General features: G+C 46.3%; 1 protein-coding gene across 1 annotated transcript in view; it reads left to right on the top strand.

The window, feature by feature from the left end:
- LOC134355274 (collagen alpha-1(XXIV) chain-like) overlaps window positions 1–22,923 on the top strand; it is a 530,134-nt gene that overhangs the window by 399,419 nt on the left and 107,792 nt on the right. The window contains exons 40-44 of the mRNA XM_063065074.1: window positions 5,026–5,079; window positions 8,485–8,538; window positions 9,586–9,642; window positions 17,777–17,830; window positions 22,468–22,521. Of these exons, the coding sequence (XP_062921144.1) occupies window positions 5,026–5,079; window positions 8,485–8,538; window positions 9,586–9,642; window positions 17,777–17,830; window positions 22,468–22,521 (273 nt within the window). The remainder of the gene's footprint in view (window positions 1–5,025; window positions 5,080–8,484; window positions 8,539–9,585; window positions 9,643–17,776; window positions 17,831–22,467; window positions 22,522–22,923) is intronic.

Here is a 22,923-nt window from a genome sequence, read left to right as displayed (position 1 = left end):
ATGCCATGGCGTGATGCAGCCCAGCACTGAGGTTCTTGGCCATTGCAGCCCAGAGGTCTGAAATGAATTGGGGACTGCGGTCAGAGGAAATATCAGAGGGGGTAGCAAACCAAGCAGCCCAGGAGATGAACACCCGAGCCATGTCTGTGGTCAGCACCGATGCTAGAGGGGTGACCTCTGGCCAATTGGTGGTATGGTCACCATGGTAAGAAGCTGCACGAAACCACAGGAGTGGGGAAGAGAACCAGCAAGATCCACATTGACATGGTTAAGCCATCACTCAGGGACCTCAAAAGGTGCCAATGGTGCCTGAGCATGGCCACTAATCTTTGCCCACTGGCACTCCACCCAGGCTGCAGTCCAATTGTGCACATCCTTTCTGGGGGTGCTAAGCAAACTTCATTGCAACCAGTTGCTGGATGCAAGAGGCCATGTATGGAATCAAAAATAGTCCATCTCCAATTTGTGGGCACAATGGGGTGAGGGGGACCGGTTGAGACATTGCACAGGAGAGAAACTCCACCTTCTCCAAACTTGATATCAGCCGACCTCAGGCTTGTGACTGTTGTTCGGTAAGCCTGGACCTCTGGGTTGGTAGCTTGATCTGCTGCCATGCCGGCATAGTCAATCCCAATGTGTACGGCCTCAATGGCTGTCCATGAGAGGCAATCAGGCACGCCATCACTTTTCCCCCTCATATGGTGCGTATCCGTTGTGAACTCGGACATGTAGGCCAGGTGGCATCGCTGCTGTGCAGACCAAGGTCTGATATTTTGGCCATCACACGCACGAGGAATTTGTGGTCAATATACGGTGTGAAATGGCGTCCCTCTAGAAGAAAATGAAAATGGCGGACAGCCAGATAGAGACCAATAAGATCACGGTCAAACATGCTGTACCTCGTTTTGGGGGTTGGAGCTGAGACGGAAGAGGGTGAGCTGCTGCCACACGCCTTTGACAAACTGTTCATGCACAGCACCCACAGCATCGTCTGAGGCATCGCCAGTAACCTGGTGACTATGGGTGCATTGGGGAGCCGGTGCACCCGTAGGGTTGTATTAGAAAGAGCTTGTTTGGTGTCATCAAGTGCCCGGGTCATGTACGTGACCATTCAAGCATGTGATAAGGGGCATTGTCTTTGTGCACTATTCGAGGGCCTCTACAATTACCAACTATCCTGTCATCACTCCTGAGGTCTCTTCTTCTCTCCTGCGAAGAATCAACCATCATCACAGGGCGAGCATAAGATCAGCAGCTCGTGGAATGAAGCAGTGATAGAAATTTACTATTCCTAAAAACTCCTGTAGCTTTTTAGCAGTGCAGGGTACTGGGAAATCCATAACAACGGCTACTTTTGTTGGGAGTTTTGCACTTTCTCTGGAGATGCAGTGGCCGAGAAAGTCAATGATTGACAACCCAAACTGTCATTTAGCAGAGTTAATAATCAACCCGTGTGGGCTTAAGCACTTGAAGAGTGTATAGAGATGAGATACGTGTTCAGATTTGGAAGCACTGGCAACAAGTATGTCATCCAGGAAAACAAAAAGAAAATCTAAGTCTTTCAATACAGAGTCCATCAGCTGTTGGAAAGCTTATGCTGCATTTTCACAGTCCAAACGGCATGCACAGAAACTCAAAAAGGATTATCACAGCTGTTGTAGGAATGTCCTTTGAGTGCGCAGGTACCTGATGGTAGCCCCTAACTAGATCAACATTGGAAAAAAATTAACTTTCTGGCTAAATGTGCCGAAAAGTCTTGCATACGTGGAACCAGGCAATAATGGTGGGGGTGTGGGTGAGGGAGGTGGTTGATGACCCCGTTAAAGCGTCAGTAATCACCACATGGGCGGTAACCACCATCGGACTTAGGGACCATAAGGAGGGGCAAAACTCAGGGGCTACTCGACCGGCATGCAATGCCGAGTCTGTTCGTGTTGGAAAACTCAGCCTTCATGGTTCCTAGCTTTTCTGGGTCCAGTCAACATGTGCAGGCATGGACTGGCAGGCTAGTTGTAGAAATTTGATGCTTAGCCCCATGTTTTATGACTGTAGTGGAGAAAGTGGACTTGGTGACGTTTGGGAATTTGTCCAGCAGTCAGACAAACTCAGTCATTGTGGGGAAGTTACTAGGGGAGCAGGGTTACGACTCAAAACCTTTGACATCCACAAGCCAGCATTTCTTAAGATTGACTAATAATCTTCGGGCACGCAGGAAATCTGCACTGAGCAGAGGTCTAGCCACCATGTGTAACGTCGCCCACTGAAGCAGAATGTCCCCTGTCGTGTCACGTAAGTCTGGATCTTGCCCCCGTTGACGGCCTCCTATGAGGTTTTGTCACTCTTTGCCTTCTCATCAATAAGCGATGCCAGTAGTACGCTCACTTGAACACCTGCGCCACACAGAAAGTGTCACCCTAAAAGGATGTCCTTAATGAACAGTAGACAACCCTGACAGCTGAAACCCACAGCGTTTGCAGATCTCTGATGTGCTGGCGGTGTCAAAGCTTAAAGGTGGTCAGCATTTCCTCGTGTTCATGCCAAAGTGAGCGTGATATATACAGAGGTTCGGCATTGTTTTGTAGCCGTGGGCATCCTTATGTTGAGGGCCTTGCTGACCAGGCTTATTGAGGTAGAGAAAGGAAGAGGAATGATGCGCCACTGCCTAGCTGAGTGTAGACTGTCAGCCATTTTAGCAAGCTCCCTATAGTCCTTCATGGGTGCATTAGCGAGGGCTAGGTGAACTTGATCAGGCACTTGCTGCCTGAGAAGTTCTTTAAAAATAAAACAGGGATGGTGATTTGCCAGGAGACACAGCATGTGATCCATTAGCTCTGAAGGCTTAGTATCGCTGAGACCAGGCAAGGACAGCAACTGTTTGGTGTGCTCAGACTCCGCTAGTCCCAAAGTCTGTAAAAGGTGAGTTTCCAGCGCCCAGCATTTATTGTGTTCAGGTAGGTGACTCACCACTCTCACAACTGCCGAGCAACACCACCATGTGGTAGAATTTGGTGTCATTGGCGGTGATTTCTCACAGTGTGAACTGGACCACGGCTTGTACAACCCAAGTGACCACATTTTGCTCCCTAACCTCCGGCAGTTTCAAAGCGACTGTGTTGGCCCACATGTTCAATAACTCTGGAATCGGCCTAGAGCATCGGGCTCATCAATGTAGGTTTTTGCAAATAAAACGAAGTGAGGCATCTTATGTCGAATGAAACCCGTAACACATAAGTGCGCTCACAATCCTTGCATAACAATGCCATCGTGTCAGACCAGCCTCTTAAAGCCGAACCCCAACTCAATGTCAGTGGCTGTGAATTTTGTACATTTCTTCCAATTACGTTACCCTACGCACCTTTGGACTGTGGGAGAAAACCGGAGAAAACCCACACACACACGGGGAGAAAGTACAAACTCCTTACAGGCAGCAGTGGGAACTGAACCTGGGTCACTAGTACTGTAAAGCATTGTGCTAACCACGGTGGTACTGCGCTGCCCTATATATGGCCACACTTAAACAGTTACTTGTACGAAAACACAGGAGATTCTGCACATGAGATGCTGGAAATCACACAAAATGCTGGAGGAACTCAGCGGATCAGGCAGCGTCTGTGTAGATGAATGAACAGTCAATGTTTCAGGCCAGGACCCTTCATCAAGACTGGATCATTGAGTCCTGATGAAGGGTCTTGGCCCGAAACGTCATCATCCGTTTATTCCTCTCCACAGTTTCTCAGGCATTTTGTGTGAGTTACTTCTGCATTGTGTTTTGGAAGTAATTCCGAAAACATTTATCTAGGTAGCGTTTGACACCCGAAGTTGTTGGAAATTAGTCGGAAAATCCGAGCTGCATATTTCCTGAATTATTTCTTAACAACTTTGGGAGTCAAACTTTCAAATATGCTTGCTGTCGGGAAAACATTGCCTGCAGGAAAGCCTCCGAATGGGAGCAACTTTTCCCCAAGCTACACATTGTATTTTATCGGTCTGCTTTTATATTTAAGTTTATTGTGTTCTTCTAATACATTGTGTTTTCTATGCTGCATTGGGTCCAGAGCAGCAATCATTTCATTCTCCTGTACATTCCTACTGAAGAATGGTAATAAACAATTTTGAATCTAGAATCCCAAACAACCAACACAACCGAAGGAGCCCGCAAGTGTCACCACACATTCTGGCACCAGCATAGCACGTCCACAGTGCTCAGCAGCAACACAACAAAAACAACAACAACAAAACAACAATAACAAAACAACAACAACAAAACAAGCCCATTGCTCCGTCCACCCAGCCACTCACTCACACAGGCAATCCTCCATCTTCAGGACACTACACAAAAATCGCATGTTCCCAGTTTTTCTATCACAACGCCACAGTAGTTTAATGGTTAATACAACACTATTACAGCTCGGTGTATCGGAGTTTGAAGTTTGATCCTGGCATCCACTGTAAGGAGTTTGTACGTTCCTTTCCATGGAATACATGGTTTTTCCCTGGTGCTCCAGTTTCCTCCCACAGTCCAAATATGTACTGGTTAGAATATTAATTGTTCATTATAAATTTGCCATGATTAGGTTCGGATTAAAATGGTGGATTGTCGCATTGGCGAGTGGCCAAGTGGTTAAGGTGTTCATCTAGTGATTTGAAGGTCGCTAGTTCAAGCCTTGGCGGAGACAATGTGTTGTGTCCTTGAGCAAGGCACTTAACCACACACTGCTCTGCGACGACACTGGTGCCAAACTGTATGGGTCCTAATGCCCTTCCCTTGGACGACATCAGTGGCGTGGAGAGGGGAGACTTGCAGCATGGGCAACTGCTGGTCTTCCATACAACCTTGCCCAGGCCTGCGCCCTGGAAACCTTCCAAAGCGCAAATCCATGGTCTCATGAGCCTATAAAAAAAAAGTGGATTGTCAAACAGTGTGCCTTGAAAGGCCAGAAGGGCCTGTTCCATGCTGTATCTCTAAATAAAATAAAATAATAAATAAATAATTGTTCTCTGCACTAATTATCTGTGTTTGTGTAGGGATCTCCTGGTCTGATGGGCCCGGTGGGAGAACCAGGGATTCCGGGATACCAGGTGAGCAGACGAACATAACAACCTACCTTAACGTATTGTCTTCAATCTGGGAAAATAACCAACGATGCTTTGCAGGAGAGTTATCAAACAAAACCTGAGACCAGAGAATGCAGGAAAGAGAGCGGGTCTGGGAAAGAATCAAAGAGGGGAGCAGGGTGGTCCCCTCTTCCTCACCACCTTATTCTGACATCTTCCCCTTTCCTTTCCAATCTTGGTGAATGGTCTCAGCCCGAACCATCGTCTGCTTATTCTCCTCCATTGCTGGTGCCCGACCTGCTAACAATATTCTGTGTGTAGATCTGGAATTCCAGCATCTGCAGAAGTTCTTGTGTTTAGGGTTCTGGGAGAGAGTCAGAGATAGGAAGAGGGAGAGTCAAGGAGGGAAAGAGAGAGAAAGAGTGGGAGAGAGAGAGTCAGGAAGAGGGAAGAGGAGGCTCTGGGCAGTCAGAGAGGGAAAGAGAAAGAGATGGGGAAGAGGGAGGGTTCTGGGAGAGAGTCAGAGAGGGAAAAAGAGAGGGTTCTGGGAGAGAGTGAAAGGGAGAGGGCGGGTTCTGGGAGAGAGTCAGGGGGAAGATGGGGGTTTCTGGGAGAGAGTCTGAGAGGGGTGGAGGGAGGGTTCTGGGAGAGAGTCTGAGGGGAGAAGAGGGAGGGTTCTGGGAGAGAGTCAGGGGGAAGATGGGGGTTTCTGGGAGAGAGTCTGAGAGGAGATGGAGGGTTCTGGGAGAGAGTCTGAGAGGAGAAGAGTGAGGGTTCTGGGAGAGAGTCAGAGGGGGAAGATGGAGAGTTCTGGGAGAGCAAGGGGAAGACGGAAGGTTCTGGGAGAGAGTCAGAGAAGAGAGGAGACTGCTGGGGAGAGATGTGCAGGTACATCTACAAGGTCAGAAGTGATGGGGCACAGAGGTCACTGCAGCGGGAAGTTTTGGACCACGTTATAGAGACAGGGATCAAAACACACAAATTCTGCAGGACAGAAAGCAGCCATGGAGCAAGTGTACAGTCAATGTTTTCCTTCATATTGAAATATCATTGCGGAGACTGTCCACCCAGTAAACTGTCTTTTCCAAAAGCTCCCTTCTGGACAGAACTATGGGGCTATTAATACAAAATCTTTATGCCACCTTAAACTTTTCTACCCGCCCCCCAGACCGATAATCTGATTAACTATTCTAATTAGACCCCCTCTCCATCCCACTCTATTACCTCAGTCACTGCACTGTAGACACTTTAAAGCACCTTTTATAATGCTGTTACATTGTCAGTACTTAATGATATTTATGTATTTATGCACATTTTATTCCATATTGGTACTTTAACCTCTAACTTTATTTTTTTATACAATCTTTTATACTTTATAATTGTTGAATATTGTTTTTTGTTGCATGTCACACCCCAACCAGCACACCACAGCAAATTCCTAATACTTGTAGATATATATGATGAATAAAGATGAACCTTGATCCTTGATCAAGATCGAGGCGAGAAGACTGCAACTAGCGGGGCACTGTCTACGCCACCCCGAGCTACCTGCCAGCCTAGTCATCATACGGGAGCCCAAGCACGGGATGATGAACCCTGGCGCCCTCTCAAGACTATGGTCAACACGCTCCTAGAAGACAGCGGCGCGGCTAATGTAGATGAACTGAACACACTGATGAGGGAGAGGGAGAAGTGAAGAGTCCGTCATCGTGCCCGACACCAGCCCCTAGGCCTGAGTTGACGTAGTAGTGGTTGATTCTTGACATTTTGGACCAAGACCCCGCAGAATTACAGCATCTGTAGTCACTTTAGTGCAACCAACCCCTTGATTTGTGTTAGGAGTCCATGCCATGAAAATGTTGGGAAGCCCCTGCTTTCGTGTCTTCAGTTGGAGAGAAGGGTTGGCATGAGCTTACAGATCGTGTTAAATGATAACAGTTACTAATGTCTTAAAATGGCACAATAGCGTAGCAGTCAACAGAACACAATTTCAGCTCCAGAAAACCAGGTTCAATTCGCGCTGCTGTCTGTAAGGAGTTTGTACATTCTCCCCGTGACCGCGTGGGTTTCCTCCGGGTTCTCCCACATTCCAAAGAAGTATGGCTTAGGGATAGTGAGCTGTGGGTCACCGTGTTGGCACAGGAAGCACAGTGACACTTGCAGCCTGCCCCCAGCACATCCTCGGTCTGCACTGATCATTGACGCAAATGGCGTCTACGGTGTATATTTCAATGTTTGTTTGTTACGTGCCGTGTTGTATGACGCAGACGATCATCACCTTTCCATGACCATCATTGTTCTTGGCAAATTTTTCTACAGTAGTGGTTTGCCATTGCCTTCTCCTGGGCAGTGTCTTTACAAGACGGGTGACCCCAGACGTTATCAATACTCTTCAGAGATCATCGTGTAACTAGGACTTGTGATATGCACCAACTGCTCATACAACCATCCACCACCCACTCCCATGGGTTCACGTGACCCTGATCTGGGGCGAAGCAGGTTCTACACCTTGCCCAAAGGTGACCTGCAGGCTGGCAGAGAGAAGGAGTGTCTTACACCTACTATGTAGAGACGTATCCCCACCCCGCTACCCAATGTTCCAGTGTTTTTAATGCACCTGTGACAATTAAAGCTAATTTATCTAATCTTCTCTGACATTAGACATAAATTTTGTGGCAAAGTTAGCATTGAGACAACTCAGAAGCTAGAACATGAAACATAGAAGAGTATAGCGTAGTACAGACACCTGGCCCACAATGTTGTGCTGACCTTTTTAACCTACTGCACCTTCTCCTTCCCTCCCATGCAGCCATAACCCCTTGTTTTTCTTGCATTCATATGTCTGTCTGTGAGTCTCTTAAATGTCCCCACCTCCATCACTTTCCACACAGCCACCACTGCCAGTGTAGAAAACTCACCTCTGACATCCCCCCTATACTTGCCTCCAATCACCTTAAAGTTATGCCCCCCTTGTATTAAGCTCCATGCGCCAGAAAAAGCGAGATCTCCCAGTGGCCAGCCATTTTAATTCCACTTCCCATTCCCATTCCAACATGCCAGTCCATGGCCTCCTCCACTGTTGCCATGGGGCCACCCTCAGGTTGGAGGAGCAACATCTTCCCAGTCACAGGAAGACCATACAAACTGCACACGGAGAGCGGTGAGGACTGAGCCGGGGTCGCTGGCTCTGTAATAGCACCGCGCCGCCGTGCCGTCCCTTGGCGTTGTGTTGGTTGTTAAAGCAAACGACATTCTTCATTGTACGTTTCAATGCACAGTCAAAATCTAAGTTTAAATCACAGTCAAAGTTTAAATCTCAGTCAGACTTAAGCTTTACTGCAGGTCAGTAAACAATTCTTTTCACTAGGCTACAAAACACCTTTCAAAACTTCTACAACAATTTATAAATGACCTGTGCTTCTGTCTCAGGGTCACCAAGGACCAGCGGGACCTTCTGGGCCACCAGGACCCAAGGGTGAGAAGGTAAGTGAGATCCATGCTCTCTGTGTCACGAACCCTGGCTGGATTGGCGGGCAGATCTAAGGAGGGAGAGAAATGTTTTACTGATCAGGAGACTGAGGACAATGGGGGAACTGGCACAGAAGGGGAGATGAGGCCTGGGGGTAGATCATCCATGGTCACATTGAATGGAGGGACAGGACTGAGGGGCTATCACTGTTTTTGTGTCCACTCTTGTGCATTGTTACAAGAAAGGAGGGTGGTTCCACATAGCTGAAATTTGTAGGAACATTCACTCACAAAAAGAGGTGAATCTCGAATTCTCCACCCTAGAGGGTGTGGAGACTGGATCACTGGTGGGAGGGTGGTTTAAAGAGGAGGGAGAGAAATGTTTAAGAGATGAAGGGACTGGGGTGATAGGGAACTGGAGAAAGGGAGATGAGGCCTGGAGCAGATCAGCCATGCTCATATTGACAACACTGAGGGGTAGCAGGGCCTGATATTTCTGATGTTTTGACAAAGAATGTGACATTGGATTTGTTTCCAACTGCTGATTGTACCTACTGCAAAATATTTCAAATCACAGTCAGAGATTAGAACTTAAAACTTTAAAAGGGTCGAGAACTTCAGTTATTATCCTCTCACTTTGAAGGAACATGGTATTTGTATTTCTTACGTCCACTTAAAATAGCTAAATTTTAGAAGTTCAATTTCAACATTTCAAATTTCCAGATTGTGTAATGTCATCTCCAGTACACAGTGTAATGGAGGTCTAGATAATTGTTACTCCAGATCCAATGCAGCACAGAAAAAACACAAAAGCTAAGTATCAATACAATAGTAACAGATATGAGCGATGAGAGAGGATGGGGAGAGGGTGATCATGGTATTGAAAGGCAGAGAGGACTCAATTGGCCTACTACTGTATCTGAAGTCTGAAAGTTACAAGGAGAATGATGTAGATCAGAGATATAAAGCTGCTTTCAATTTCTGTCCCGCTGATGACACTGTACTGCTGTGAAGTGTTGTAGGTTGAAGAGGTAATCCCTGTTCCTTTCCTTCCACTATTAGGGCTTTCCAGGTGAAGACAGCAGTGCTCCCGGACCACCTGGGCCTCTAGGTGAACCAGTAGGTCATTCTTTTCGTGGCAAATATTGTTAATCTCTGTAAACAATGTTTAACATTGTGTTTCACTGCATTGTCCTTCGCACACCGGGAAGCCATTTCAGAGTATCTAACTTCTTTTTCTTCTGTCCGATGCTCTCGCGGAAAAGAGGGAAGGCTGAGGTGTTAATCTGAAATGCCTGAATGGGTGAGTTAGTAAATTTGCAGATGATGTGAAGATTGGTGGCGCTGTGGAGAGTGTAGAAGACTGACAAAGGATACAGTGGGATATGGATCAGATATGGGCGGAGAAATGGCAGAAGGAGCTTAACCTGGCCAAATGTGAAAGGTCGCACCATGGTGGGTCAAATATAAAGCAGCAGCACATCGTTAAGGGCAGGATCCTGAACAATGTTGATGAGCAGAGGGACCTTGAGGTACAGGTTCATTGCTCCCTGAAAGAGGCTACTCAAGTTGATAGTGTGGGTAAAAAGGCGTATGATATGCTTGCCTTTTTTAGTGAAGCCACTGAATTCAAAAGTCAGGAAGTTAATGTTGCAGCTTTATACTTTGTACTTTTATACTTTATACTTTGTACTTTATTGTCGCCAAACAATTGGTACTAGAATGTACAATCATCACAGCGATATTTGATTCTGCGCTTCACACTCCCTGGATCACAAATATTAAATATTAAAGATATTAAAAATAGTTAAAATTAGTAAATATTAAAAATTTAAATTATAAATCATAAATAGAAAATAGAAAAATGGAAAGTAAGGTAGTGCAAAAAAACCGAGCGGCAGGTCCGGATATTTGGAGGGTACGGCACAGATCCGGGTCAGGATCCGTTCAGCAGTCTAATCACAGTTGGAAAGAAGCTGTTCCCATATCTGGCCATACAAGTCTTTAAGCTCCTGAACCTTCTCCCAGAGGGAAGAGGGATGAAAAGTCTGTTGGCTGGGTGGGTCGTGTCCTTGATTATCCTGGCAGCACTGCTCCAACAGCGTGCGGTGTAAAGTGAGTCCACGGACGGAAGATTGGTTTGTGTGATGTGCTGCGTCCTGTTCACGATCTTCTGCAGCTTCTTTCGGTCTTGGACAGGACAAATTCCATACTAGGTTGTGATGCACCCTAGAAGAATGCTTTCTATGGTGCGACTATAAAAATTAGTAACACACATCAAAATTGCTGGTGAACGCAACAGGCCAGGCAGTATCTCTAGGAAGAGGTACAGTTGACGTTTCGGGCCACGACCCTTCGTCAGGACTAACTGAAGGAAGAGTTAGTAAGAGATTTGAAAGTGACAGGGGGAGGGGGAGATCCAGAATGATAGGAGAAGACAGGAGGGGGAGGGATGGAGCCAAGAGCTGGACAGGTGATTGGCAAAAGGGATATGAGAGGATCATGGGACAGGAGGCCCAGGGAGAAAGAAAGGGGGGAGGGGGGAAAAAGAAACATAGGATGGGCAAGGGGTATAGTCAGAGGGACAGAGGGAGAAAAAGGAGAGAGAGAGAAAGAATGTGTGTATATAAATAAATAACGGATGGGGTACGAGGGGGAGGTGGGGCATTAGCGGAAGTTAGAGAAGTCAGTGTTCATGCCATCAGGTTGGAGGCTACCCAGACGGAATATAAGGTGTTGTTCCCCCAACCTGAGTGTGGCTTCATCTTTACAGTAGAGGAGGCCATGGATAGACATATCAGAATGGGAATGGGATGTGGAATTAAAATGTGTGGGCCAAATTTCTTTAGTTTTCTCAGGAATCAAAGGCGCTGGTGGGCCTTCTTGGCAGTGAACTCTGCTTGGTTGGACCAAGTCAGGTCATTTGTGATGTTGACCCCGAGGAACTTAAAGCTTTTGACCTGTTCCACTTGCACACCACCGATATAAATTGGGTCGTGCGGTCCGCTACTCCTTCTGAAGTCAACAACCAATTCCTTCATCTTGCTGACGTTGAGGGATAGGTTATTGTCTTCGCACCATGCCACCAGGTTCTTAATTTCCTCTCTGTACTCAAACTCATCATTACTCGAGATATGGCCTACAATTGTTGTGTCAGCGAACTTATATATTGAGTTTGATGGAAACTTGGCTACACAATCATGGGTGTACAGTGAGTACAGCAGGGGGCTGAGTACACAGCCTTGTGGGGCACCAGTGCTCAGAGTGATTGTAGAGGAGAGCTTGTCCCCTATTTTTACAGCCTGGGTCCTGTCTGTGAGGAAGTTGAAGATCCAGCTGCAGATCTGAGTGCTAAGGCCCAGGTTCTGGAGCTTAGGAATCAGTTTATTTGGAATGATGGTATTAAAGGCAGAGCTGTAGTCAATGAAAAGGAGCCTTGCGTATGTGTCTTTATTCTCCAGGTGCTCTAAGGAGGAATGTAGGGCCAGAGAGATGGCATCTGCCGTTGACCTGTTGCTCCAGTAGGTGAATTGCAAAGCGTCGAGGTTGACCGGTAGACTGTGGTTGATGTTGTTGCCTTCTTAAAACACGAGGGGATCTTAGACTGAAGCAAGGAGCAGTTGAAGATGTCGGCAAACACTCCAGCTAGCTCGCTTGCACAGGCCCAGAGAACCTGTCCTGGGACACCATCTGGGCCCGTCGCCTTCCTTGGATTTATCTTCAGGAAGGCCCTTCTAACGTCCTCCTCGGTGACGATGAATCTCGATGCCACCAGGTCCGGTTCATCCGGAGGGAGCGGGACGCTCCTGTTCTGTTCGAATCTTGCGAAGAATACGGTAAGTTCGTCAGGAAGAGAAGCACCACAGTTATTGATATTCCCAGCCTTTTCTTTGCGCCCAGTGATCTCATTTAGACCCTGCCATAGTCTACTGGCATCCCTTTGGTTAGCCTGGGCTTCCAACTTGGCCCAATATTGCCTCTTGGTGCCCTTAATGGCTTTCCGGAGTTCACGTCTGGATTCCGTGTAGTGACTGGTATCCCCGGACCTAAAAGCCGTAGCCCTAGCCTTTAAAAGGGACTTGACCTCATAATTCATCCAAGGTTTCCGGTTAGGGAATACCCGGATTGTCTTGCGAGACACACAGTCCTCCGTGCATTTCCAAATAAAGTCCGTTTCGGCTGAGGCATACCCATCGAGGTTAGCTGCAGAGTCCTTGAATACTAACCAGTCCACCGATTCAAAGCAGTCACGGAGGACCTTGTCCATTTCCTCCATCCAACGCGACAGTTTATAAAACTCTAATTAAGCCACATCTAGATTATTGAATTAAGTTCTGGTTGTCTCATTATAGGAAGGATCTAGAGGCTTTGGAAAGGGTGCAGAAGGGGTCTACCAGGACCCTGCCTGGAGGGCACGTCCACAATGAGAGAGTGGAAAATTTGGGCTGCTTTCTCAGGACCACCAGAGGCTGAGGGGAAACCTGATCGACGTTTGTAAGATGATGAGTGGCACAGATAGAGAGGACAACCAGCATCTTTTCCTCATGGTTGAAATGGCTTTTTTCCCCCTTCCCTTCCAGTCCTAATGAAAGGTCTCTCCCCAAAATGTTATTCCCCTCTGTCGATGCTGCCTGGCCTGCTGAGTTCCTCCAGCATTTTGTATGTATCGCTGAATACTACGGGGCACGTATTTAAGGTGTGGGGGGGTAAGTTCAAAGGAGTCGGCATCAAAGGTTACGGAGAGAAGACTGGGGAGTGGGGCAGAGGATGGGGTAAAAAAAGATCAGCCATGATTGAATTGCAGAATAGGCTCGATGGGCCAAAGTGCCTAATTCAGCTCCTATGTCTTATGATCTTACAGAGATGTGCTGTGCCAGATTTTAAAAAAAAAGAGCTCCGGAATCTAAGTGACTTTGACTGTGAAATGATTATAGGTGGCAGTTGGGATGCTTTGAGTATCTCAGAAACTGCTAATTCCCTGGGATCTTCATGCACAAAGTTTCTAGAATTTACAGAGAATGCTAACAATAACGAGAACATACCCAGTAAATGGCAGTTTTGTGGGCCTAAACGCCTTGTTAATGAAAGAAGTCAGAGAATAAACAGACTGATTCAATCTGACAGGAAGACGACAGTAACTCTAATAACCACACGTTACAACAGCGGCGTGCAGAAGAGCATCTCTGAACATACAACATGTCAAACCTTGAAGTGGATGGGCTACAGCAGCAGATGACCACGAACATACAACTCAAATGTTAAAACAGTGCTCCCATATGGCTCTGAAACCTGGAGAATAACAAAGAAGACTCTACAAAAACTCACATCAAAGTTGCTGGTGAACGCAGCAGGCCAGGCAGCATCTCTAAGATGTACAGTCGACGTTTCAGGCCGAGACCCTTCGTCAGGACTAATGAAGGATCTCAGCCTGAAACGTCGACTGTACCTCTGTCTAGAGATGCTGCCTGGCCTGCTGCGTCCACCAGCAACTTTGATGTGTGTTGCTTGAATTTCCAGCATCTGCAGAATTCCTCGTGTTTGCACTCGACAAAAACTGCAGGCTTTCATCAACCACTGCCTGAGACGGATTGTAAGCTTCAGACAGACTAACAAAGTAAACAACGAGACACTGTGGGAAACTGTGGAAATGCAGGTGGATTGGCCAGACCTTGAGGAAGCCAACCGACAACATCATCAGGCAGGCATTAAAATGGAATCACCAAGGAAAGAGGAAAAGGGGATGTCCAAAGAACACATAGAGGGAAGAAATCTAGGCTGAAATTAGATGACTGGGGCTCTCCTAGTCCACGCTGGAGAAACTGGCTCAGAACAGAGGATGGTGGAGACGGGAGGTCATTAATGGCCTACGCCCCACTGAGAGCGAAGGGCTCAAGAGGAAGAGGAGAATGTCCAGACTGGTTCAAGCTGACAGGAGGGTGATAGTCACTAAAATAACAACGCATTACAACAGTGATGTGCAGAAGAGTATCTCTGAATGCACAACACATCGAACCTTGAAGTGGATGGACTACAACTGCAGACCATGCCGGGTTCTCCTCCCATACCTAATAAAGTGACCATTGATTGTATGTTCCATATTCTATATAAACAGCACTATTTTGAAAATGAATAGGAGGGGATTTCAATAGGTTTCAGTAGGTACATTTCATGTCAGAGAAATGTATACAGTCTGCATCCTGAAATTATTTTTCTTTGCAAACATCCACGAAAACAGAGTGGTGCCCCAAAGAATGAATGACAGTTGAACATTAGAATCCCAAAGCCACCCCCCAGCTCCCCCCTCCCCCAAACAAGCAGCAGCAAGGCAACAACCCCTCCCCCTACCAGCAAAAAAAGCATCTGCACCTCCCCCCACCAAGTACTCAAGCATATAGCAAAACATCAGTAAAGACACAGACTTGCAGTATCCCAAAGACTACTCATTCACCCGGAAATTCGACGTACCACAGGCGCTCTCTCTCCCTAATAAGGGAAAACGAGTTGTCCCCGTTTCACAGCGAGAAGGGAGATATAACAAATAATGCACTGATTTACGATGTGAAAAGTCTGTTGCATTACTTTTTCCGAGCTCTGTGCCCAGAGAGCTCAGGTCTCTCGACCTACAACTCCCAGCAGCTAACCCGCTGCTCCCGATGTTCCATGTTCTCCTGCGACGCTTCACTCAGGGCAACCGGCCTTGAATCAGCCCGTCTACAGAGCCACAAAAGTCCGGCACCCTGAAGGGGCGCTAGTCTTCCAGGCCGCGTCGTTGGGATATCAAAAAGCTGCTGGTTGTGAGGCCCTGAGAGCAGGTCCCATTCCTACAAAGAACCAAAGTCAGAGCGTAACTCCAGGTCAGGGTCTTCAAAAGAACCTTGAAAAGGAAAAAAAAAGAGATATTGAAGATAGAAATAGAGTTGTTTCTGAAGATGCAAGCAGAGGAGTTGCCGTTTTGCACCATCTCCCTGTTATGGTTGATGTCACTCTCTGAACTAAGGTTCCTAAAATGAATCAAGACATACTGGCCATGGAACCCTGCTATGTATAAATTGGCTGACAAGTTGCAATGGCATCTAAATTCAATAAGCATTGGGACATGCAGCTAAGTGAGGTACTGGAAAAACTCACGGGTCAGGCAGCACCTGTGGAGGGAAACAGACAGTCAATGTTTCAGGTCGGGACCCTTCATCTGGATAGATCTTAACGTTTAGAATCTAAATCTTTGTTCTCTTTACTTGTGGCATTTTCACTGGAGAAATTGTCCTCTTTTTGGAAAGAAGATATTGCCATTTCAAGGGGCTTTTCTTTAAGTAGGCTCTGTAGACCGTCAGCTCCAGCTTAAACAGACTTGAGTCCCTCTGTTAGTTGGGGTCAGCCTTGAATATTGCGTCCCAGCTGTTCACATGATACGCAGGGCAGGATAGTACGAAACGGAGTGCGAGCTGTTGCCCCTCTCCATGCAACAGATAAATCCAAAGGAACGGCAGTGGCTCCAGCAGCATCACAGGAGATGCTGGTCAGTGTTGAACTCAATGTAAGACTGCGTTAGGGACTCAAAGTCCAGATTTTCCTTGGGGTTTATTCCTGAAGCCTTCCTCACAAGCGCATATATTGCAAGAAAGCAGAGGTTTGAGATCAGAGTTTTCCCTCTTCTAGATGAGCTGCCAACCATGACTGACGAGCCCTATCTGCCCAAAATAACTGGTTTTAAGGCTCCAGTAACCCATTTTTACCCCTTCTCCTGTCAGTAGAAATGGTTCCTCTGGGCATAGTAGCTAAATCACCTGTGAAGGCCAGGAGCTGGACTTGGTTGTTAGAGGCTATTTGAAACACACGCCATTGGCAGCGTTTAATCGATAGTGGAAGCTTGTCCCCACTAACACCCCACCCACTGGCTATGACAACCTTAAGGGGCCAATCAGATTTATTTTGCGATAACATGAACTCTTTTTTCTGAAAGAAAAGCAGAAAATACTGGAAAAACTGAGCAGGCCAGGCAATGTCTTTAGTTTAAAACTTTGACCATGTTTCTCTCACCACAAATGCTGCCTGACCTGCAAGTGTTTCCAAAGTCCTCTGATTTTATTTCAGATCTTCAGCTCCTGCAGCTGTCTTTGATTTCATCTCCTCTTTGCCTCCTGTTTGGCTGTTTGGCTGACACAGGTGATGCTTTGAAGGCTGTGCCTCACCTAATATCCTGGGAATGTTTGGCCTGTGTTTCATAGTTTGTCTAGTAGCTGGGCTCCGAGGAAATCAGGTTTATTATCACTGATATATGTTGTGAAATTTGTTGTTTTGTGGCAGCAGTACTGTGCAATACTTAATAATAAAAGTAAATGTAAATATAAATTACAATAAGAAATATATATATATATATATATTTTAAAAAGTAGTACAAAAAGAGTGGAAATAATAGTAAGGTAGTGTACATGGATTCATTGTCCAGTTGGAAATCTGATGGTAGAGGGGAAGGAACCGTTCCAGGAATATTGTATGTGTGCCTTCAAACTCCTATACCTGCTCCTTGACAGTAGCAATGAGAAGAGGTATACCCAGCATGAGAGGGATCCCGAATGTTGGATGCCCCCTTTTTGAAGCATCACCTTTTGAAGTCGTCCTCAATGCTGGGCAGGCTAGTGTCCATGATGGAGCTGGCTGAGTTAACAACTTCCTGCAGCTTTTTCTGATCCTGTGCAGTGGCCCCTCCACACCAGAAGGTGATGCAACCAGTCAGAATGCTCTCCACGGTACACCTGCAGAAATTTGGTGATATATCAAGTTTCCTCAAACTCCTAATGAAACATACCATTGTTGTGCCTTCTTTGTAATTGCATCAATGTTTTGGGCCCAGGATAGACCCTCAGGGATGTCAACACCCTGGAACTTAAAAATGCTCACTTTTCCCACTGATGATTCCTCGGTGAGGGATGTGTGTTCCCTTGACTTCCCCTTCCTGAAGTCAACTATAAATTGCTTGGTCTTACTGACACTGAGCTTGTTACAGGAATATAGTCAAAGAATATTTCCATCTGGAAGCCTGCTTCCCATTACAATGAGTTCTTGTGGTTTAATAACAAGGACATGCCCTGCGTAATAGACAAGGGAAATCAATTGCACTTCATCTTGATGCAAAGGAGACCAAATGAGAGAGACACAGATGATCAGGGAACTTCACAGTGATTTATTCGGTGGGCAACACAAAAGACATGTGTTGCCAAGCTGCAGATCTCACACTGTTGTCTCTCTATCTCAGGGTCCTGTAGGTCCCCGTGGAGATCGCGGTGAACCAGGAGATGAAGGCTATAAGGTAACTTTGGGTCGTTCTGTTGAGGGAATTGAACAACTGCAGATACAAGATTTAAGATTGTTTAATGTCATTTCCTGTACACAAGTGTAAGGAAAATGAAAAAATGTTACTCTGGATCCAACACAACATTAAAAAAAACACAAATGATAAAGAACACAATAATTTAGGAAACACACAATAAATATAAATACATTAGATATCTTATATTTACAGTATATAGATTGATTGTATGTCCATAAAGTGATGCCAGGTGTAAATAAGGTGACTGATGGGAAATAATAAGGGACTGGTGGAGTTATTGGGTGGAGGTGTTGATCAGCCATACTGCTTGGGGAAAGTAACTGTTTTTGAGTCTGGTGGTTCCTAGCGTTGATGCTACATAGCCCCCTATTTGGTGGGAGTGGGACAAAGAGACCATGAGCAGGGTGGGTGGGATCCTTCAATTTATTATTGGCCCTTTTAACCTGCACCTTTCTGTATATATATCCTTGATGCCTTGATGGCGGGTAGACTGGTTTTCACTGCCCGCTGTAGGGCCTTCCTGTCCACCACCTGGTATGCAGTTCCCATACCAGGCAGTGGTGCAGCTTGTTCGGATGCTCCCTACTGCAAATCTTCAGAAAGAAGTAGGGGAGTTACAGTTCAGAGAGACAGTGGAACTCTACAGGACAGTCATAACAAGACAGTGGAACTCTACAGGACAGTCATAACAAGACAGTGGAACTGTACGGGACAGTCATAGCAAGAAGACTGTGGAACTGTACGGGACAGTAATAACGAGAAGGCTGTGGAACTGTACGGGACAGTAATAACGAGAAGACTGGAACTGTACGGGACAGTAATAACGAGAAGACTGTGGAACTGTACGGGTCAGTAATAATGAGAAGGCTGTGGAACTGAATGAGACAGTAATAACGAGAAGGCTATGGAACTGTACGGGACAGTAATAACGAGAAGACTGTGGAACTGTACGGGACAGTAATAACGAGAAGACTGTGGAACTGAACGGGACAGTAATAATGAGAAGACTGTGGAACTGTACGGGACAGTAATAACGAGTAGACTGTGGAACTGAACGGGACAGTAATAATGAGAAGACTGTGGAACTGTACGGGACAGTAATAACGAGAAGGCTGTGGAACTGTACGGGACAGTAATAACGAGAAGACTGTGGAACTGTACGGGACAGTAATAACGAGAAGACTGTGGAACTGTAAGGGACAGTAATAATGAGAAGACTGTGGAACTGTACGGGACAGTAATAATGAGAAGACTGTGGAACTGAATGGGACAGTAATGAGAAGGCTGTGGAACTGTACGGGACAGTAATAACGAGAAGGCTGTGGAACTGAATGGGACAGTAATAATGAGAAGACTGTGGAACTGAATGGGACAGTAATAACGAGAAGACTGTGGAACTGTACGGGACAGTAATAATGAGAAGACTGTGGAACTGAATGGGACAGTAATGATGAGAAGACTGTGGAACTGAATGGGACAGTAATAACAAGAAGACTGTGGAACTGAATGAGACAGTAATAACGAGAAGGCTGTGGAACTGTACGGGACAGTAATAATGAGAAGGCTGTGGAACTGTACGGGACAGTAATAACGGGAAGACTGTGGAACTGTATGGGACAGTAATAATGAGAAGACTGTGGAACTGAATGAGACAGTAATAACGAGAAGACTGTGGAACTGTACGGGACAGTAATAACGAGAAGGCTGTGGAACTGTACGGGACAGTAATAACGAGAAGACTGTGGAACTGAACGGGACAGTAATAACGAGAAGACTGTGGAACTGTACGGGACAGTAATAACGAGAAGGCTGTGGAACTGTACGGGACAGTAATAACGAGAAGGCTGTGGAACTGTACGGGACAGTAATAACGAGAAGACTGTGGAACTGTACGGGACAGTAATAACGAGAAGGCTGTGGAACTGTACGGGACAGTAATAACGAGAAGGCTGTGGAACTGAACGGGACAGTAATAACGAGAAGACTGTGGAACTGTACAGGACAGTAATAACGAGAAGACTGTGGAACTGTACGGGACAGTAATAATGAGAAGACTGTGGAACTGTACGGGACAGTAATAATGAGAAGACTGTGGAACTGTATGGGACAGTAATAACGAGAAGACTGTGGAACTGAACTGGACAGTAATAATGAGAAGACTGTGGAACTGTATGGGACAGTAATAACGAGAAGACTGTGGAACTGAACTGGACAGTAATAATGAGAAGACTGTGGAACTGAATGGGACAGTAATAACGAGAAGGCTGTGGAACTGTACGGGACAGTAATAATGAGAAGACTGTGGAACTGAATGGGACAGTAATAATGAGAAGGCTGTGGAACTGTACGGGACAGTAATAACGAGAAGACTGTGGAACTGTACGGGACAGTAATAATGAGAAGACTGTGGAAATGAATGGGACCTCATAATGAGAAGACAGTGGAACTGTACGGGATACTATACAGTGGCTTTTCATTTAATACATGAATCTCATTGCCAACATAAATTTTCAGTGATGCCTTTTTGGTTGGAAGGGTAAGCAGGTGGCTCAGTTTTTGGAAACTGGAATGTGATTGGAACTGAGTTACCTTCAGGTTCAAGGTCGGTTTATTGTTATACAACTGTAACCGTGTATACCACCAAACAAAACAACCTTCTTCCGGACCAGGGGGCACAACACAGTACATATGACTCACACATAACACATATCACCACAAAAAATTAACAAACAATAAGGTGCATTTATGATACAAGTTAAAAAGTAAACAGTATAATACTACTGGCACATTATACGTGATGAGACCTGAGTGGTGACAAGGAATTCAGTGGTCTTACAGCCTGGGGGAAGAAGCTAGTTCCCATCCTAATGCTCCTTGTTCGAATGCAATGGTGCCTCCTGCCGGATGGTGGGGGGGGGGTGGGGGTCAAAGAGATTGTTGGACGATGAGATGGATCATTGACAATGCCGAGGGCCCTGCATATGCAGCGTTCCTGATAAATATCTCTGATGGGTAGCAAATACCACAAACACCACTGTTATGAAGTCACAGGTTCTTTGGCCCATCTAGTCCTTGCCAGCCTGGTTTTCTGCCCAGTCCCTTCTACCTGGACCCGGGCCGTTGTCCTCCATATCTTTCTCTTCCATGTTACAATCCAAACTTCTCTTCAATGATACAACTGGACTTGCATAGAGTCATAGAGCACCGCCACAACGAAGGAGATTGTGCATTCTCCCCGTGACCGCGTGGGTTTCCTCCGAGTGCTCCAGCTTCCTCCCACATTCCAAAGACATTCTGGTTAGGGTCAGTGACTTGTGGGCATGCCGTATTGGTGTGGGGAGTGTACTGACACTTGCTGGCTTCCCCCAGCACATCCCTGGACTCTTGGTTGTTGATGTAAAGTGACCTATTTCACTGTACACTATATTTCGATGTGCCGGTGACAGATAAAGCCAATCTTCTCCACACTGATCCCATTTCATTCTCATCAGCTCCCCCCCCCCACCCGATCCAACTATTCACCCACATGGTGTGGGCAATTCACAGCGGCTAATTAACCTGCAAGTTGGTAGGATGTGGGAGAAAATCGGGGGGGGGGGGTGACCCACGTGGCCACAGGGAGAACGTGCAAACTCCACACAGACAGCACCAGCAGATCTGGATTGAACCCGGGTGCTGGTGCTGAAACCTTGGTGCCATTATGGAAAGTATTAGAGACTGGATAAATTAATTGGGATTTCATGGTCTTTTCACAGGGTCATCTCTCCAAAGGTCAATCTTTGTTCCAGGGAGGGCACACCGCAAACTACATAGCAGAGTAGAGGCTCTTCGTCCCACGACCTTATAGCTTACTTTAAGATCACTCTAACCCTTCCCTCCTACATAACCCTCCATTCTTCTATCATCCATGTGCCTCTGTAGGAGTTTCTTAAATGTCCCTGATGTATTTACCTGTACCCGCACCCCTGGCAAGGTGTTCCACACATCCACCATTCTCTGTGTAAAAAAAAAACCTACTTCTGACCTCCCCCCATACTTTCCTCCAATCGCCTTAAAATTATGCCCCTCACATTAACCACTTATGTCCTGAGAAAAAGGAACTGGCTGTCACTCTATCTTTGGCTCTTAACATCTTGTATATCTCTATCTAGTCACCTCTCATCCTCCTTTGCTCCAAAGAGCAAAGCCCTAGCTGGATCAACCTGTCTTCATAAGACATGCCTTCTAATCCAGGCAGCATCCTGGTAAATCTCCTCTGCACCTTCTCTAAAGCTTCCGCGTCCCTCCTACCAGAACTGTGCAGCATCGGAGGCAAAGTGCCGACCTGGTAGAAGTTTATAAAATTACAAGAGGTATAAATAGGGTAGACAGTCAGAGCATAGGGTGGAAACGCCAAACACTGGAGGACATCTCTCAGGAGAGTAGCATCCTGGTAAATCGCCTATGCACCCTCCTAAAAACCAAACCTTCTCAGCAACCTATCAACTTCTACGGCAACTTTGAGAGTTCTAGAGATGCTTGCTCAATCTATCCTTGAGTAATGTTGTAGTGTCGATTAACTTCTCAAGAATTGGCTGCACAATTAACTGGTCTCCCTTTGTAACCAAAACCGGCAGGGTTACCCGGGTGTTCCTGGACCAAGAGGAAACGTGGGACAGCAAGGAAGACCGGTAGGACATCTTGACAAAAAATTTGAATGAATAGTCAAATGGTGACCATTAATCTTCAAAAATCTCGCCTGACTTACCAGGAACAAGATTCAAAATCTATACTGGTGACTGAAGCAGATTCCCATGGCACTAAACAGGGAATGCTGCTGTGTGGGAGGGGCAGGCCTGAGATAGGGTCACACTATGGAGGGGTGGTACTGAGGGAGGGTCACACTGTGGGAGGGTGGTACTGAGGGAGGGTCACACTGTGGGAGGGGTGGTACTGAGGGAGGGTCACTTTGGGAGGGGGTGGTACTGAGGGAGGGTCACACTGTGGGAAGAGTGGGGGGAGCCTTGTTGAAGGTCAGGATCGAACCTTGGTCACTGGAAGGCTAAGGCAAATACTTTACTAAATGCCTCTTG

This window comes from Mobula hypostoma, chromosome 12, assembly GCF_963921235.1.
Source record: "Mobula hypostoma chromosome 12, sMobHyp1.1, whole genome shotgun sequence".
In the NCBI taxonomy this organism is placed as follows: domain Eukaryota; kingdom Metazoa; phylum Chordata; class Chondrichthyes; order Myliobatiformes; family Myliobatidae; genus Mobula; species Mobula hypostoma.
This window is presented reverse-complemented; position numbering and strand designations above follow the sequence as displayed.